Source organism: Jaculus jaculus, chromosome 2 (genome assembly GCF_020740685.1).
Source record: "Jaculus jaculus isolate mJacJac1 chromosome 2, mJacJac1.mat.Y.cur, whole genome shotgun sequence".
Taxonomy (NCBI): Eukaryota; Metazoa; Chordata; class Mammalia; order Rodentia; family Dipodidae; genus Jaculus; species Jaculus jaculus.
The window spans coordinates 69,777,504-69,795,252 of NC_059103.1; the positions used below are offsets into that span (position 1 = coordinate 69,777,504).

Here is a 17,749-nt window from a genome sequence, read left to right on the forward strand (position 1 = left end):
TATAGCCATCTGATTTTTGACAAAAATATTCATTGGAGAAAAGACAGCCTTTTCAACAATGGGTGCTGGGAAAACTGGATATCTATATGTAGAAAGATGAAAATAGATCCTTGTCTTTCCCCATGCACAAGAATCAAATCAAAGTGGATCAGGGACCTTAATATCAGATCTGGAACTCTGAAATTGCTAGAGGAAAAGGTAGCAGAAACCCTTCAACATATTGGCATAGGTAATGACTTTCTGAATATAACCCCAATTGCTCAGCAAATAAAACCACTAATCAACTACTGAGATCTCATGAAATTACAAAGCGTTTGTACAGCAAAGGACACTGTGAATAGAGCAAAGAGACAACCTACAGAATGGGAGAAAATCTGCCAGTTACACATCTGACAGAGGATTAATATCCAGAATATACAAAGAAGTAAAAAAAAAAACCAAAAAACAAAACAAAACAAAAAAAAAAAAACACAGGACAATAAGAAATCAAACAACCTAATCAAAACATGAGCTATGGAACTAAATAGAGAGTTCTCACCAGAAGAAATACAGATGGCGTATAAACATCTAAAAAAGTGTTCTACATTCTTAGCCATCAGGGAAATGCAAATTAAAACTACCTTGAGATTCCATCTCTCTCCCGTCAGAATGGCTACTATCAAGCAAACAAATGACAATATATGTTGGTGAGGTTGTGGTAAAAGGAGAACCGTTTTGCATTGTTGGTGGGAATGTAATCTGGTACAGCCATTGTGGAAATCAGTGTGGAGCTCTCTCAAGCTAAAAATAGATTTGCCATATGATCCAGCTACAGCACTCCTAGGCATATATCCTAATGACTCTTTTCACTACCTTAGAGATGTTTGCACAACCATGTTTATTGCTGCTCTATTCACAATAGCTAGGAAATGGAATCAGCTTAGATGTCCATCCACAGATGAATGGATAGTAAAGATGTGGTACATCTACACAATGGAGTTCTATTCAGCAGTAAAGAAAAATTAAATTATGAAATTTGCAGGGAAATGGTTGTCTCTGGAAAGGATTATACTAAGTGAGGTAACCCAGGGCCAGAAAGCCAAACATTGCATGTTCTCACTGATATCTGGATCCTAGCTACAAATGTATAGACTTGTGTGTGATCTGAAACCAATAATCATTAGGAGACCCATAAGCTAGAAAAAGGCTATAAGGGAGGGAGGAGCAAGAAGGTCTTAAGAGGATGGTATTATATATATGTAAGTACAAGAACAGATTACAGGGAGGGGAAAGGCCTAAGCAAGGTCAGGGGAAGAGATTGTATACAAGAAAAGGGGGGAATGGTCAATCAAAATTCAAGATATTTTGACTAAGACATATGAAAATCTACTTTTTAAAATAATGGCACATTCAGAAGCCATAGATTGTTACTAGAAAATTTTCAGTGCCTGGGATGGGATACCTTCCACTGAGTCATTGGCCAGGGAGGTCTATGTTGCCTCCAAAACATTACAGGCTATTGCCAAGGCCCTTGGTTCCCTGTGAGAAAGAGATGGTAAGACCCTATTGCTGAAGACTTCACATGCCTGAATGGCAAAGTCACTGAGAAATCAGGGTGGTGCTGAGTAGAAAACCTTTTCCCTGTAGCCCAGCAATCTGAAAGCTGAAAAAAAGTTGCACTGTATGCAGTATTATGGGAGACAGAAGTCATCAGCGGTGAAAACAGTGGACATTGGAAACCTCAAGTTTGGCTAGACAGGCCAAATGTCTGAACGAGTGCAATAGTGGCATGTCTGTTCTGGGGGAAACCAACTGCTCTCTAATTGGACTGAAAGCCCATCCTATGGGAGGGAATACATGCCTGGTACCGAAAAAATAATCAAAAGCCTATGGCAGGAGAGGTCATGAGCCTTAGGGGTATAAAGCCTGGTCTTGTCTGGATAAATGCATATAGTACTCTCACAAAATTGTCCTGAAAGCACTACACTTAATGTTCATACTCATATATTAATGGTACTCTCATTTCTGGTTAGAGAGGCTTCTCTTTTCGGAAGGCGATGACCCCTGGGATGGCCCAAAAGGCAACATAGTGCTGAGAAGGGCCAGAGGAGGGTCCAGCACTGGAACATCTCACACCTTCCAAGTCTCAGGATCCATTGTGGAAGAGGTGGTGAAAATAATGTAAAAGCCAAAGGAAGGGTACCATTCCTTTCATACAACTGTCCAGACAGAGTCTGGCCTCGGTATCCAAGACCTCGCAGTGCCTAGCAATACCCACACAAGACCCTCTTAATATGTGAAAAAGATGATGACATCAAATTAAAAGAGAGACTAATAGACAGAGGGAGGGGATATGATGCAGAGCAGAGGTATGAAGGAGAAAGTGGGGGAGGGGAGGGGAGGGAAGGGAAATACCATGGTCTATAAGCATATAAGTTGTCAATAAAAATACATATATAATAAAAAAGAGATTAAGGTACAAAGAAGCCAGGCATAGTCGCATATACCAGTAGTACCAGTCTGCTAAAGGCAAGAGACAGGAGGATAGAGAGTTCAATATTCCCTGGGGTACACAGAATTTGAGGCCAGCCTGGGCCAGAAAGTGAGACCCTATCTCTAGAAGACTGCAGAGAGGATGAAGGAGGGGAAGTAGGAAGGGTAGGAAGAGGAAGGGAGGAAAGGATTGGAGAGGAGAGATAGATGTTAAAGTCCCAAGCTAAGTGGTTCATCTCCTATCCACGGGGGATCAAGCATTATGGGGTCCTGACTGCAGTAGCTAGGACTCAAGTGTAGGCTCTTTGCATTTGAGTCCCAGCTCCGGAAGTCTACGTGCCTACTTCATGCCTCCCTTTTTCTCATCCAAACAGAGGGATAGCCAAGACACCTACCTCCAGTTTGTCAAATGATTAAAAGGCTGAATTGTATAAAGGGCTAAACATGAATCTGAAAAAGGCTTAGTTACAGCAGGGTGCGAAGATGCCTGCTTGTAACCCCAGTACTTGGGAGGTAGAGGCAGGAGGATCCAGAGCTTAAGGCCAAACTTAGGCTTCATAGCTAGCCACTCTTCCAAAATATAATAATACTAAAAATTCTTCTTATTTATGAAACACCCAGCCATGTCCTCTAATTCCCGTGGGTTCCTCAAGGAGTACCCATCTCAGTGAAGGACCACCTTTCTTCTGTGAAGTCCACCCCACCAAGCGCACTTCCCATCAATGCTGGGAAGACACTGCAGATAAACACGGACAAATACTGTGGTGTAGTTAGGCCTAGAGAGTGGAGGTAGAATGCTCGGTGCTTTGGGGAAAGGGCCTTACCTCCCTGCACCTCAGTCTTTTCCTTCAATTGAGACTAATCTCAACACAGGCCATGACAAGCAGCAATGACTGAATAGGCCCACCCAGCGCCAGGCTCTGTAGCAGAGCTACCCGAGGGACCAAAGCACCTGAGCGACGATCAACATGTCACATGCTGTGCTACAAGTGAAACATGTCCTCTCCTAAATGTGCACACCCGCTAATTTCTACACCTGTGTATACTACATACTCATCACTTTCCCACTAGTTTTCTCATTTAATTTTGGCGGGGTGGGGTGGGGGGAGATGCGATTTGATCCTGCTTTTACTCATGAAGAGACAGGAGCACTGCGAGGGTAAAGTGACAAACCCAGGAAGACAGTGGTCAGCTGCTGCGGGACACAGAAAAGAGAAACCAGAGGAGGGCAATGTTCTACCTCAAATCCCTTAGTGGAGAGCCCTGCCAGCTTGGAGACCTTGGACAGGCCTTGGCGTCCAGCCGGCCCTAGCCCCGCGGGCAGGGGAGGACGTGGTGGACACTTCCCCAGCGCACGCAGGCTGCCCTCGGGGGCTGTGGCGCGCGCGGCCCGGCCCGGCCCGACGCTGGGTGGCGCTGGGGGACCGCCCCGCGCCAGACCTGTTGCGCCCCGGGCGCCAGGCGGGCAGGTCCGGGGTCGCGGGGCGCCGGGCTGCGTGCGTGTGGCCGCAGCCCTCGCGACTGCACCTTCCCCCGGGCGCCCACCCTAACTTGGTGGCTCCCACCCGTCGGCCTCAGCACACTTCGCCGCCGCCGTCCTAGGCGGGCAGGGCGGAGCGGGAATAAAGTTTTTGCCGAGCCTCTCCGGGGAGAGGGTCGCACGGGAAGACCCTCCCAGGGGCAGACCCCTACGGCGCAGCCCGCCGCGCCCCCCGGCCTCGCGGCCGCCCCGGAGCCTGGGCCGGGGCTGTGCGTCGATGGCAGCCCGGGCTGCGCGGCGCTGACCCGGGCACCGCCCCCGCCCACCCCTCCTGCGGGCCCCGTCCCCTCCCCCGCCTCCCGCGTGCTCCGGCCCCAGCGCCGCCCGCCCGCTCGCCCGCGCCGGGGTCGCCGCAGTCCCCGCGGCCGGCCCGGGGCTCTCGGCCCTGGCGCCCCGGCTTTAGTCCGGCTCGGGGAGCGCCCCGAGGGTGGACGGTTGCGGGGCCGCGAGGGAGGCCGAGGCTGGGAGCCCGAGAGGCCGCCGGCAGGGGGAAGGCAAGGACGGGGCGGCCGGCCGAGGGGCGGCCGGCCGAGGGCCGGGCGTCGCTCATCAGTCACGCCGGTCACGTCTGGGCCGCCGGGCTGTCCTTCTGCCTTTTCCCGCTTTGCTTTCTGCCCCCGTCCCCGCTCGGCCAGGGCAAAGTGGCCGCGGCGACGCCATGCCCGGGCCGGAGTGAGTGCGCGCGGGCGAAGATGGCGTACATCCAGGTAGGACTGAGGCTGGGGGCGAGGACGAGGTGGGGGGCCGGGGACCGCGCCCCCTCCGCCGGGAGCGCGCGCGCGCGGGAGGGCGCCCGGCCCGGCCCCCACAAACTTGCACGTAAAAACGAGTGCCCCAGCTCAGGACCTGTGCGCGTCCCGGAGGACTGGCCGGGGACCCCCACCACCACCACCACCACCACCAAGCCCGGGATGGAGGACCCTGTGTGGGACCTACGTGCAAACCCAGCCCTTTTGGAGAGGGAATGGGGGTTGGGCGACTTTGCACCCCTCCCCACCCCCTTGCCCTGCACCCCACCCCAGGGGAGGGGCCCTGGGAGGGCGGCCCAGGGCGCGCCAGCCACCCGGCCCGCCAGCGGCCGTTGCCTTGGTGATGGCTCTGGCTAATTGGCCGGTGGAGCCAGCTGGAGGCAGCTGTTCAGATCAGGAGGCACAAGGACGGAGGCGTCTCTTCAGGGCACTGGGTGTGGAGGGCTGGGGGACAACCAGAAGCCAGAGCTCATTGGTGAGGGTGGTGGAGATTACTTGAGTCTATTGCTTTGGGTGTGCGAGTTGTAGAGCCCCCCCCCCCCATGTCTCCCACCTAGCTCTCCAAAAGAAGCCTCGAGTGGAAAGAATTTCCAAATACCTTTTATTGGGGGTGGGGGGTGGGGATGGGGATGGGCTGGGCCGCTAGGTGAGGAGAGCTGTTTCCTGTCCAAGGAGGTCAAAACCAAGGTCACACAGTTCCACTAGGATCAGACCCGTTTAGCAGCTTGCTTCTGTGGTTAGCTGCTCTGAGCAAGTGAGCCAAGGAAGCCAACAGGCGAAGTCTAGGGACTCCTCTGAGCTTTGGCTCGGGAGATTGCTTGTCCGCTGGCTCCCGTCGTCTCACTAGTTCCTCCTTCGTCTTGTCCTCAGTCTGTCACTTGGCCCAGCCTCACCCTTTCTCCCCTTCTGGCTTTGATGCCCTGTGCTGCCATCTCTTCCACGGAATGCCTCATTTCAAGTTCACTGAAGGTCACGTTTATTGTGCATCTAGTAGGTCCTGGATGCTGTGAACACTATTGAATACACACTCAAGAAGCACGTTGGTGACTGCCAATGAGGGACAGCACAGCGCTTGTGATACATAAGCACAGGCCTGCCCCTGGGAAAACCGGCTTCCAGGGTTCTTTATTCATTTCATATTTTGTTTTTCTGAGACAGAGCCTTGCTCTGTAGTCCAGTCTGGCCTTGAACTCTCTGTGAAGCCCAGGCTAGTCCCATGATACTCTTGCCTCAGCCTCCTAGGTTCTGTGATTACATTTGTGGGCCACCATACTTTTCTCTCAAAGCTCTGTTTCAGAAGAGAGAGAATTTAAATCATTTGTCCAAGCCACACAGTTGCTTAGGTAAGGTGGACTCTAAACTGCAGGAAGGGAGATAGGTTAATTATCCTAGATGCTGATGGATCAGTGATATGCACTTTCCTCTTAGAAAAAGTTGAACTTTTTCTATACATTTCAGACAATATTTGTTTTTCTTCCAAGTCTCTGCGGCCCCTGTTGCACACAACTCTGCGATTCTGACTGTATCCATAAAGGTGTCAGAACTTTGACCCGACCAGATTCTGTGTGAGGAAGGACTCAAGGAGCTTGGGGACCTAATAGCATCTTTCCTGTCTTGTTAGTTACCTTTCTTGGGTTCTCTTTGCTCCTCCACCAACCTCTTGTGCTGGACTTCCAGAACCCTGAGGAGGAGGAGGAGCTTGTGGTGGGTGGGCTCTGTTCATCATGGTTTTATAGATATGTTTCTGTTCACATTCATGCCTGGAGAGCCCCTACCTAGATGGCGAGAATGTGGCAGAGCATCACTTGATGTCAGACTTATTTGTGTGTGCTTGTAACATGTGTAGATACACACACACGTGTGTGTGGAAGCCATAGATCAACTATATTGGGTGTCTTCCTAAAGCTCACTTATATGGCTAAACTTAGCTAGCCAGGGAGGTCCTCCTGTCTGCTTTCCCAGTTCAGGGATTACAGATGTGCACCACTCAGCCCAGCTTTTATGTGGGTGCTGGGGGTATTTACCCACCAAACTATTTCTCCAGGCCCATATCAAACTATTCACCTTTTAAAATATTTATTTATTTACTTATTTTGATACAGGGTCTTGCTATATAGATGAGTCTGCTGCAGGCTCTCAGGGCTTGGAATGACAGGCACCACCAGATCCAACTTGTATCACACACTTTCTTATGCCAGCCCCATGTGGGGGCAGCTTTTTGCAGCTTGTATCTGCCAGGGTAGTTTCTGGGAGGGAACTCCTTGTTCAGAAGCCACTGAGAGGACATCTTTTATTTTGTATCTGGGGTAGCACACTACGGGCTTATAGTGACTGTCCTGGCTCATTGAATGAACTGGCCCAGCCTCAGAGAGCTCCCCTACTCGCTCAAGTCGCGTGCTCAGTACGTGTTGGTGAGACCCTAGCTCTCTTGTGACCTTCAGCCTGGTCCAGTCTTATTCTGTGCCTGGTTTGAGTTTTGTTTCTGGAGGAATTCGTGGTTAGCACTTTTAACTGTTTCCCAAACTACCACGAATGCCATGTGCCTCAGAGAGTTTTAATTCATAGTGGTATACCCGCCCTATTATTAGCTGGATTTTATTCTATAAATGGAATTCCTTTTCTTATTTTAAAATTTAAGTTACAAAGGTAGGCATGAGGGTGAAGGTCTATAATCCTAGCACCAGAGAGGCTGAGGGCAGAAGGATTGAGAGTTCTAGGCTAGCCTGATCTACATAGTGAATTCCAGGTCAGCTTGGACAGCAGAGTGAGATCCTATCTCCAAACAACAACAAGAGAACAAATTGTCTGTAAAGGAAACAATCTGTCACTACTGTCAAAGGAATCAGGACCATGTGATAGAAGCAGAACCTGGAAGCTTGTCACATTGTTAAATTCTAGCAACAGTGGGCTATCTCCAGCCTCCAAACTGGACTGTGCTTTGTTTGCAAGGGTGATGGAAGTGATCAACTATCAGAAAGATGTTACCATCCACTGGGAACAGACTTGTTTCTCTCAGTAGAACTGGCAAGGGGCAGTATCTTCTTCCTGTGGAATCCAGTGTTTGGGATGCTCCCAGTCCTGGCCTGGGACCCATTTTAGGCTGGGCAGCAGGACTTGTAACTTGCCTGGCTTCCTTGACCCATGGAAGAGAGCGTTTACCTGGAAGAAGTGGAGGGAGTTAGTGGTTTGTGAACCTATGAAGCAATGGAGTAGGGCTGGGGCCGGACCATAAAAAGGGAGAGAGGTGCCCCCTTCCTCTTGAGGACCTGCTTGTGGCTTCCTTCCAGCCTGTCCCCCATTTATGGGTAGTCATATGAGACTCTCTACATCACCATTGGAGCAGGATTGGAAGGTAGGGCCTCGGAGAAGGGTGGAGGAATCTGCCTGCCAGTTAGCTAATCAGGCCCTTTTGGGTGGCTTCTGGCTATTTCTGTATAGGAAGGTTTGCGAGTCCCCTGAAGTGTGGCTGCATTGGATAGCATGACTATCTATCCGCCTGCTCTGATTCATAACAGCATACGGTGCAAATCAAATGGAAGTGCTCAACTTTCCCATTTATTTGCTGTTAGTTAACCAAGAGGCTCGCAGCAGCCCTGAAAATAGCAATACCTTGGGAGCAAGTCGGCTCCCATCCCAGCATGGTGAGTGAAAAGATACAGGGTCCTTTTTTATTGCTGTTTTGTCTTAACTATTTTTTTTTTTTTTTGAGTTGTTAGAATATTGCTAAACTGGTCTTGTTTCTCTTTCCCTCTGTTTATAACCTCTCCATCTACCCCTCGCCCTGGGCTTCTCCGTGGCTCTCTAAAAGGGCAGCTGGAACCGCTAAACGAGGTGGGTTAATTCCATGATGTGTTTGGTCTGGCTTCTAATCAACAAATGTTTGTCTTTCATTTTGGAGTCTGGCGTGTGGCTGGGGGAGGACTGAGTATTAATCAGTCACAGGAGACTGATAAGGGCAGGAGTTCTGGTCATTTCTACTAAAATAAGACACCATCGGACACACCACGTGTGGTTGTCCTTGCCTTTACTTGCTACCTTGGACTCTTGCTACCTTGGACTCCTTTTGCTCAGTTGCATGCCCCTGAGTTTATTTTTAAAGTATCTTTTCTTGACTTGCAAGAAAAGAGTCCTATATAGCATTGTGTTTAGGGACATGTTGTCAGGCTCTCATGATGGTGCATAAACCGCCCACGAGGGAAGCGAGGCATTTGCCTTCACATAAACTGCAAAGGGAAACACCTGCAAGTGTTTTGCTGCCTATGAATGGCTCCAGCCACGCTGTGTGCTGTCCTGTAGCCTGAGGCGGGTGGAGAGAAATGACAAGTGTTTCTTACTCTGCTCAGTGGTGGAAACTCAACTCTGCTCTGGGGTGTCTGTTTCTTGTTGGGGGTGGGGTGGGGGAGTGAATCCAGGATCGGCTGCTTTTAATTTTGGGTGTTATTTTTTCTCTTTCTCTTCCACATTCTCCCCACTCCCCCTCTGTGGCCTCAGGGTTTCCTTTCTAGAATCTCTGATGTGCTGCTGTGTGGATGGACCTGTCGCCATTGCTGTCAGAAGTGCTATGAGTCCAGCTGCTGTCAGTCAAATGAGGATGAAGTGGAAATCCTGGGACCTTTCCCTGCTCAAACTCCTCCATGGCTGTGAGTAACTGCTTGGAAATGCACCTTAAAGCTGTTCTTTCCTCTTTATTACTTGAGTGGAGGAGGCTGAATTTCTGTGGACATCTGGGCCATGGAAGGGGTTGTCTATACCCTTGGTTTTGTTGACGAGCTAGTGATACCAGTTGGTGGATGCATGAGCTGAGTGATGCTAGTGACAAGGGCACATTAAGTTGCATTGTGCCATTCCATGTGAAAAAGGAGATCTGTGTGCATGGATAGTCTTCAAAGGAGTGCGCATCCTATCAGCGTGGCAGGTGTCCTAACTGTTCACCCCATGCCCACACCAAGTAGATGCTCAGGAAACCTTTGCTGCATGATGAAGGGCTGCAACCAAACAAACGGTACCTTTCTGCTTGTTTGAGCATGGACTGCAGAAATGGAGGTGCATGAGGCACCCCCAGTTCCATCCTGTCCTCCAACGCTGTTTATTCTCTCTCTGGCATCTTTCGTTTTGTTTCTAATTTGCTCCCCTCCCTCGCCTGCATACAACATCTCCATCTGCCAGTTGCTCAGATATTTTGGGAAGGCAGTTTTGAAGTTTCTTGGCCATGTGTCTGCTCCAGCTTCTCTGTGGCTAGGAGAGGATGTGGTCTGAGTCTGGGGAGACACAGGGAGATGGGATCTGGGGAGGTCCTGGAAATAACCAGCTGCAGCTGCTGGGGATTCAGAGAGGGAGGCCCACAGAACATGGGGACAGGATGAAAATGGAGCCTTAGGATGGACCCCTGGTGCTGTCTCAGCTACATCATGGGCCGACATTTCAGAAGGCCCTGGAATCCATCTTTTCCTCCAAGGTGGGGTGGTGTCAAGTGCTCTCATTTTTAGAAGCAAATCTCAGAGCAAAGTGGCTCTGGTTAGCCTATGTAAATTCAAATCCTGTCTCTTCTACAGTTTTCTAGGACTGTGACCCTGGGGATGTTGCTTGACTTTTCTGTGCCTTGATTTCCCATCTGTGATATGGCATGATAAAAATAGTATTTATTGCAGGGAGTCTTTGAGTTTGTCTATGGAAAAGTACTTAAGAATATTTAACATTTTGTTGGTAACCATAAATGTAATTTAAAATATTTTTATTATTAATTTGTCCACATATGTGTTTAGGTGGGCCAGGGCCTTTTGCCTCTGCAAGTGAACTCTAGATGCAAGTGTCACTTTTTTACTTTTGGCTTTACATGGATACTGGGGAATCAAATATGAGCCAGGAGCCAGCCAAGCCAGCTTTGCAAGCAAGTGTCCTTGACCATGGAGCCATCATTTTCCTAGTCCTATAAGTATGATTTGTTTTTAAAAACCTTCACTTGGGGCTGGAGAGATGGCTTAGCAGTTAAGCGCTTGCCTGTAAAGCCCAAGGACCCAGGTTCGAGGCTTGATTCCCCAGGACCCACGTTAGCCAGATGCACAAGGGGACACATGCGTCTGGAGTTTGTTTGCAGTGGCTGGAAGCCCTGGCATGCCCATTTTCTCTCTCTCTCTGGCTCTGTCTGTCACTCTCAAATAAATAAACGAAAAAAATTTAAAAACAACCACCTTCACTTGTTCTTGGCTTTCTTATCTTGCAAGTGGAAATAGTAAACTAGCTTTCTTTGACGGTTGAGGAGATGACCAGTGAGGGAAGTATGTGAACAAGCATGAGGACCATGTAAGAGCTGGGCATAGTGGCACATGCCTGTAATCCCTGTTGGGGAGCCAGAGACAGGAGGACCCCTGGGGCTTGCGATCCAGCTAGTCTAGCTGAGTCAGTGAGCTCCAGTTTCAGTGAGAGGCCCTCTCTCCCAAGAATAAGGTGGACAGTTGCTGGGGACATGGCTTTGAGTGTAGAGTGCTTACTGCACCAGTATGAGGATCTGAGTTTGTATCTTTAGCATGCAGGTGAAGCCAGACATCGTAGCAAGTGCCTGTGACCTGGTGCTCCTACAGTGTGATAGGAGGCAGAGACAGAAGCTCATAGGTCAGTTAGCCCGGAGGACACAGCAGAGAATGATAAAGAGACTGTGCCTCAAAACAAGGTGGAAGGCAAGGGCTGACACCTGAGGTTGTCCTTTAAGTCCAGCCTGGGCTACATAGCAAGACCCTGTCTCAAAAACCAAGGGTTAGGGACGTAGCTCAGGGATAGAATGCTTGCCTAGCATGTGTAAGGCCCTATATGTAAAATGAAAAAAAAAAGTTATTGGCCAATTAACCAGCCTATATGCAGAAATTGAATATGAAAAGTCCCTGTCACTCAGCTGAAAAGTGAAGTGAGTTATACCGTCAGGCAGTGTAGTCTGCATTAAGCTGGATGGGTCATATTCAGATGTTCAGTGGCTTTCATACTTTGTAAAGGACACAAGACAGATCTGAAAGTCCAGTTGACCCTGGAGTTGTGCTTTCACACCTTGCACACCATATGTGACAGTCAGCCTAGGGTCTCTTATGGGAAAACCATGGGTTGCTGACTTCAGGCATAGTTGGATGTAGGGACTCAGATGGTCTCTCTCTCTCTCTCTCCCCCTCTTCCCAATTATTTCTTGTGAATTGGACTTCCTCCTCCTCCTCCTTCTCTTCATCTTCTTCTAAATTTATTTGCAAGCAGAGAGAGATAGAGATAGAAGAGAGAATGAGAATGGGCACTCTAGGGCTTCTAGCCACTGCAAACGAACTCCAGACGCATGTGTCCCTTGTGCATCTGGCTTACATGGATCGTGGGGGAATTGAACCTGGGTCCTTTGGCTTTGCAGGCAAACACCTTAACCGCTAAGCCATCTCTCCAGTCCCCATTCTTTTCTTAAAACATTTTTATTTGGAAGCAGAGAGAGAGAAGAGAGAGAGAGAGAGAAAATATGAAGATGAAGAGGCATGATGCCAGGGCCTCTTGCCACTGCAAACGAATTCCAGATGTATGTGTCACTTTATGTATATAGCTTTACATGGGTACATGGATTTGAACCCAGGCTGGCAGGTTTTCCAAGCAAGTGCCTTTAACTGCTGAGTCATTTCACCAACCCTAGTTGGCCCCCTTCTTAAATTTTCTTGGTCCTCGTGGCAGCAGTAGACTTACATTCTGTCATTTTCACAGAAACAGTTAAGAACCTTGTTGAAGTAGCTTGGATCCAGTGGCAGTCCCTTGTCGCAAACACTTTCACCTGGAGAAAAAGATGCAGCTGTCACACTGGGCTGCCTACCCACCCTGGAGCCAGGAAAAGGGCTGTTCCCATCCTGAAAAACATAGACTAAGCTGGCTGACCAAGATTGGCATTCATTTCTGTAAAGAGCCAGAGAGTAAATATTTTAGCCTCCAGGACCATATGGCCTCTGTGGCAACTAGTTGCTTCTGTTACAGCTGTGTGACAGCCATAGACAATGGGGAAGTGAAGGGGCGTGGCTCTGTTCCCAGACGCAAAGCATTTACAAGCTGGGCAATGCTTGTGGCTCTTTAGTCTGTAGACCCCTAATCAGTACTTCAAGCCTTTTAACTGGAGGGGGGGGGATGGGCCCAGAAAGCACCACAAATAGATGCCACACTGAGGAAGAGGTGGAGGATCATGGGTTAGAGCCTCCAGTTCAACCTGTGTAGGCTCTTGCATGCCAGGTTACAGAGTTTGCATTTTCTCTTGCACCTTTCCCCACCCTGCCCATAAAAACTATTTCCTCTTGACAGTGCAAATTATAGTCAGGTTCCTGTTTGTTCCCAGACACCCAGACATTGTTATAGATGCAGAGTCTCTTGTAAACACTGAGTTGGAGGACCATTTTGTTTTGCCTTTCTGAAAATGCTTACACACTGAGTTGGAGGATTGTTTTATTTTGTCTTTGTGAAAATAGGAGCAGCTCTTAGGGAGTAAAGGGTTGAGACCCTGTGGGCAGACACAAGCGGGGAAGTGAACTGGAACCTTCCTATCAAGGTTAATTCCCATCACAACTTCAAATGGCACCATTCATATGGTGGTCATTAGAGTTGTACAGTCTGCAGCATAAATGGCTGTATATGACCTTTCTGCTTCCCAAGGTGAGCCAGGTATCCCCTGGACCTTGAATAGTAGTTCATTTACTTTAGGCGCCTGGCATCATGAAACCAGGTTAACTCATTTAGAAAGCAAGCTTATAGTTTGTGTCTTCCCCAGACTTACTTACTAAGTATGCAGTTGCAAGTTGCCAAATAGACAGGGAGTAGAAATGTCATGTGCACAGGCTTTGGGCTTTGCAGTTCTGTTCCTGTGGTGATGTCTGAGGTGGGAACCATGGGCCTCTCACTGTGTGGTGACCCATGGCAGATGAGCTGCCCTCTTTGTATGCCCCGTGTGAGGTCTTGAGGGATTCAGCATTCGTTGTCACATGTATTTATGACATATGGAGCCCCCAACTAGGTGAGGCTGGGCCACAGGAGGGCTGTATAATCAGCCTGGCTCCCTGGGAGCAACACCAGAAAATCTTATAGAAGAGTGAACAAAAGCCAAATTGTGTGTCCAGCAAGCATGAATTCAGTGCTTACTGCATGTGTGGCTCTCATAGGTCAGACAGGAGAGGCCCATGATGGGGAGCATGTTGTTCGTATGTGATCCTTGCTGGGCTCTGCTGTTGTGACACAGTTCATCAGCCATTGTCTACTCCCAGTTTCCACTGCCCATCTGCAAGAGAGGGAGTTCCAGCAACCAGCTCCAGGAGTGTATGAAGAGCGATATAAAATGTTGCTTACAGAACATGTGGCAAGTGCTCAGTACCTGGTACCTTTGGTCATAAAGAGTGTGGAGCCTCCCATTTACGAGTATGTCCTGGTGTGTGAGGGCTCAGGAGACGTGCTCTCAGATAATTGTGATACATGTATTGGATGAGACCCACAAGCAACGTGTCCCCATTTTGTTCATTCATCTGCCGACAACAGAAACATGGTGTGTCCTCAGTGTGCTAGGCATGTACTAGAACTTGGGTAGCATTGAGCATAGCATCTCTGGTCCCGTAGCAGGGGCGCATGGAGAAGATAAGCCACTGGGTCCCCACCAAAATGAGCTGTGTGCGGTACAGAGGAGGGGAAAGAAAAGTGCAGGGCAAGGAGAGAAGGATGGGGGTCTTCCAGGGAGACCTGAATGGTAAAAAGAAACTGAATATTAAAAGGGCCTGGGAGTGAATTCTGGGTAGAGGGAAGAGTGAGGCTGAGGGAATGCAGAGGTGGAGGCTGCCCTGGGTGATCATGGGCACTTGTGTCTGAGTGGCTCTGGAAGGCTATGACATGTAAGCTGGTCCTTGAAGGCAAGTGGGCCTTGAGAGGTGGTGGGAGACTGGCACCGTGACATTTTGCCCGCACAGGTGGACAGGTCTATGCAGACCATGCAGTTTTGGTCCAGAGGCTGATGCTTTCATTTAAGAGGGAGAGAAGAGAGAGTGATGGCTTCAGCTTGATCGCCAAGCCCCTGAACCCCTGCCTCACACTTTCATCTGCCACCCACACCTTCTACAGACCTGGAGTGAGAAGCAAGAAAATATCTGTGCTGCCCCTTTCAGCCCCACTCTGGTCCTGGCTGTGGCCCTCCATTGCTCGCAGAGCGCATCCACTAAGCACCAATTTTCCTGCGTAGGACCTAAGAATCTAAAGCTTGCACATCAAGTGCCTTGTTTTCTTTTGCAGCCTCAACTGTCAGGTTGGAGGTACGCAGTTTGGGTGATGTTAATTGGCAGCATTCTGGCTCGGGGCAGGGTATGCACAAGCAGTGTCTCTCATATCCACACCACAGGCTTCTCCCTTAGCCTTTCCCTGCCTGGCACCCCTGTGTAATTGATGAGGGCTAGCCAGATCTTGTTTGTTTGTTCGAGACAGGTGTCACCATGTAGCCCAGGCTGTCTTGAACTAGGTCACTCCTGCCCCCGCATCTGAGTGCTAGGATGACAGGTGCACAGCAACACACCCAACATGGCAGGGTCCTAAAGCCCACGGTGATAATACCAGCTACAGTGTACCAAGCAAACTCCTTTATCATTCGATGCATGTAGCATGTTTTGTATGCCAGGTAGATATATGCCAGCCACCAGAGGTACCACTGTGATTATTCTCACTTTGTGGAAGGGAAAATGGAGGCCAAGATGAGAAGGGACATGCCCAGAGTCACCCAGCCAGGGCTCCAGCTGAGACGGTGTTCTTAATTGCTGTCTTTGATTATGTCCTTCGCCATCTGTCCTTCCACGTCTCCCCATTCCCACCCCCACTTTCTTAGCATTTCTCATCTTCTCTGGAAGCACATTGAGTTGAGTCATAGCTGTTTCTTCCCCTTGGACTTCTGTTCTCAAACCATTGATTCACAGGGCCATTTTGTAGTTGTAGCCCTGCCACTCAACCCATAAGTTACACTGAAATATGATATATCTTTAAAGGATGCTAAATTAAAGGCAAGATGTCTATCTCAATAGCAAGACACTTATCCCCAAGAGCCACTGGCAGAAGTTCATGTGCACATAAACACCCAGATCCAGTATTAACTGGTCTAGGTCTCCATAGTGGCGCCCCCATGTGGACACAGCCTAGGTTTACAGACACTCTGCCCAACTCTAGTTTTGAAACTTCTAATTTGGGAAATACACCTTCATGTCATTTCATACTTGGTGCAAAAAGCAAACAGTGCTGAGAGTTAGAGGATTCTTGGAATTCCATGTTTTCATGATTCTAAGTGGCATAAAATGGGTCTGAGAGCCATGTCATTGAGTCATTGTATGTGTGATGCCCAAAGATGGGGTGAGTCCTTTCACTTAGCCACCAACTATCTGCTTCGTGCTTCTACTCTGGGAATAGTGTAGCTAGCAGGTGTGTGTGTGTGGGGGGGGGGCAGGTTTGTGCAGATGCCTCAGCACTCAATGAGACCCTTTACCCTCCTCTAGGATGGCCAGCCGGAGCAGCGACAAGGATGGCGACTCTGTTCACACAGCCAGTGATGTTCCTTTGACCCCACGGACGAACTCCCCAGATGGGAGACGCTCATCCTCGGATACATCCAAATCCACATATAGCCTGACACGGAGGATTTCCAGTAAGTGTCTCCCAGGATGGACAGGAACCTTTCCTGGTAGACCGACACTTGGTAGTGTCTCCAGAGAGAGGCAAGAAGGGAAGGAGTGGGGTGATAGGAAGGAGTGGAGACAGAGTGACAGAGATACTGAGTGTGTGTGTATGTGTGTGTGTGTGTGTGTGTGTGTGTGTGTGTGTACATGCACATGTGTGAAGGCCAGAGGAGGCTGTAGCTATCTGAAAATTAATGTCCTTTGGAAAGGAGCCAGATGTTGCTACCTGAGTATAGCCACTGGTGACTGTGTGGGGCTGTTGGCCCATGTTGTCTTACCCATACAAAGAGAAACAGGCAATCTGGAATGTATAGGAAATGTTGTCTTCTGTTGATTTAGTTGTTTTGAGTGTTTTCTTACTTTAAAAGGAATTTATTTATTATTTGAGTAAGAGAGAGAGACAGACAGAGAGACAGAGAATGGTGCACCAGGGCCTCTAGCCACTGTAAACGAACTACAGATGCATGTGCCACCTTGTGCATCTGGCTTTATCTGGGTATTGGGGAATTGAACCTGGATTCTTAGGCTTGTCAGACAAGTGCCTTAACTCCTAAGCCATCTCTCCAGGCCTTCTTACTCTTTTGTTGTTTTGAATTTTTTGAGACCAGGTCTCATTCTGTAGTCCAGGTTGACCTCAAACTCTTGATCCTTCTTGCCTCAGCCTCCTGAGTGCTGGGATGACAAGGGAGTGCCACCATGTCCAGAGACTGAAGAATAATATGTACCTTTTATTATGCACTTACTATGTTTTTTGGGATATGGTCTTACTTTGTAACCCACACAGGTCTTAGCTTTCTGAGTGGCTAGGATTATAGGCATATGCCACCAGGCCTGGCTGACCCTTTCTTACTTTCAAATCTAAATAAAATGCACATATGGGTCTAATTGTGACCACCACTTCATCTGTTCTGCACTGTAGTATTTGTATTTGACAAATGACATGGTTTAAGCAGGAAGAGAAAAAAGAATAAAGTCCAAAGATGACCAGCCGCAATCACCATGAGCATGTCTGTGCCATCTTATTCAGTCAATGCCTGAGATTGTCTTAATAGAGGGTAAAAGCCCTATGCCATAATCCATCTCTTGGGAGTCTTGAGGGAGGAGGATCACTGCAGGTTTGGGGATCCCCCTGTCTTTGCCTCCCAAACACTTGGCTTATAGATGTGCACCACCATAGCCAGCATTGACATGGGTGCTGGGGATCCAAGCTCATCAGGTCCAAGCACTCCTCACAATTTCTTTATCCACTGAGCCATCTCCTTGTCTAGATAGTTTGCAAGTCTGTGCCCAGTTGCAAGCACAGTGGC

At 48.9% G+C, this 17,749-nt stretch overlaps 1 protein-coding gene across 3 annotated transcripts in view; it reads left to right on the forward strand.

Moving 5' to 3' along the window:
• The first annotated feature begins 4,562 nt into the window (after nt 1-4,562).
• Syt17 (synaptotagmin 17) overlaps nt 4,563-17,749 on the forward strand; it is a 74,625-nt gene continuing 61,438 nt past the window's right edge. The window contains exons 1-4 of one of the 3 annotated variants that reach the window (XM_004665428.3): nt 4,563-4,719; nt 8,575-8,592; nt 9,253-9,401; nt 16,263-16,411. In XM_004665428.3, the coding sequence (XP_004665485.2) occupies nt 4,705-4,719; nt 8,575-8,592; nt 9,253-9,401; nt 16,263-16,411 (331 nt within the window). In that variant the 5' untranslated portion in view covers nt 4,563-4,704. Of the gene's footprint in view, nt 4,720-8,380; nt 8,403-8,569; nt 8,593-9,252; nt 9,402-16,262; nt 16,412-17,749 lie in introns of those variants that run through there. The other 2 variants (XM_045144106.1, XM_004665429.3) reach the window with 2 other exon arrangements.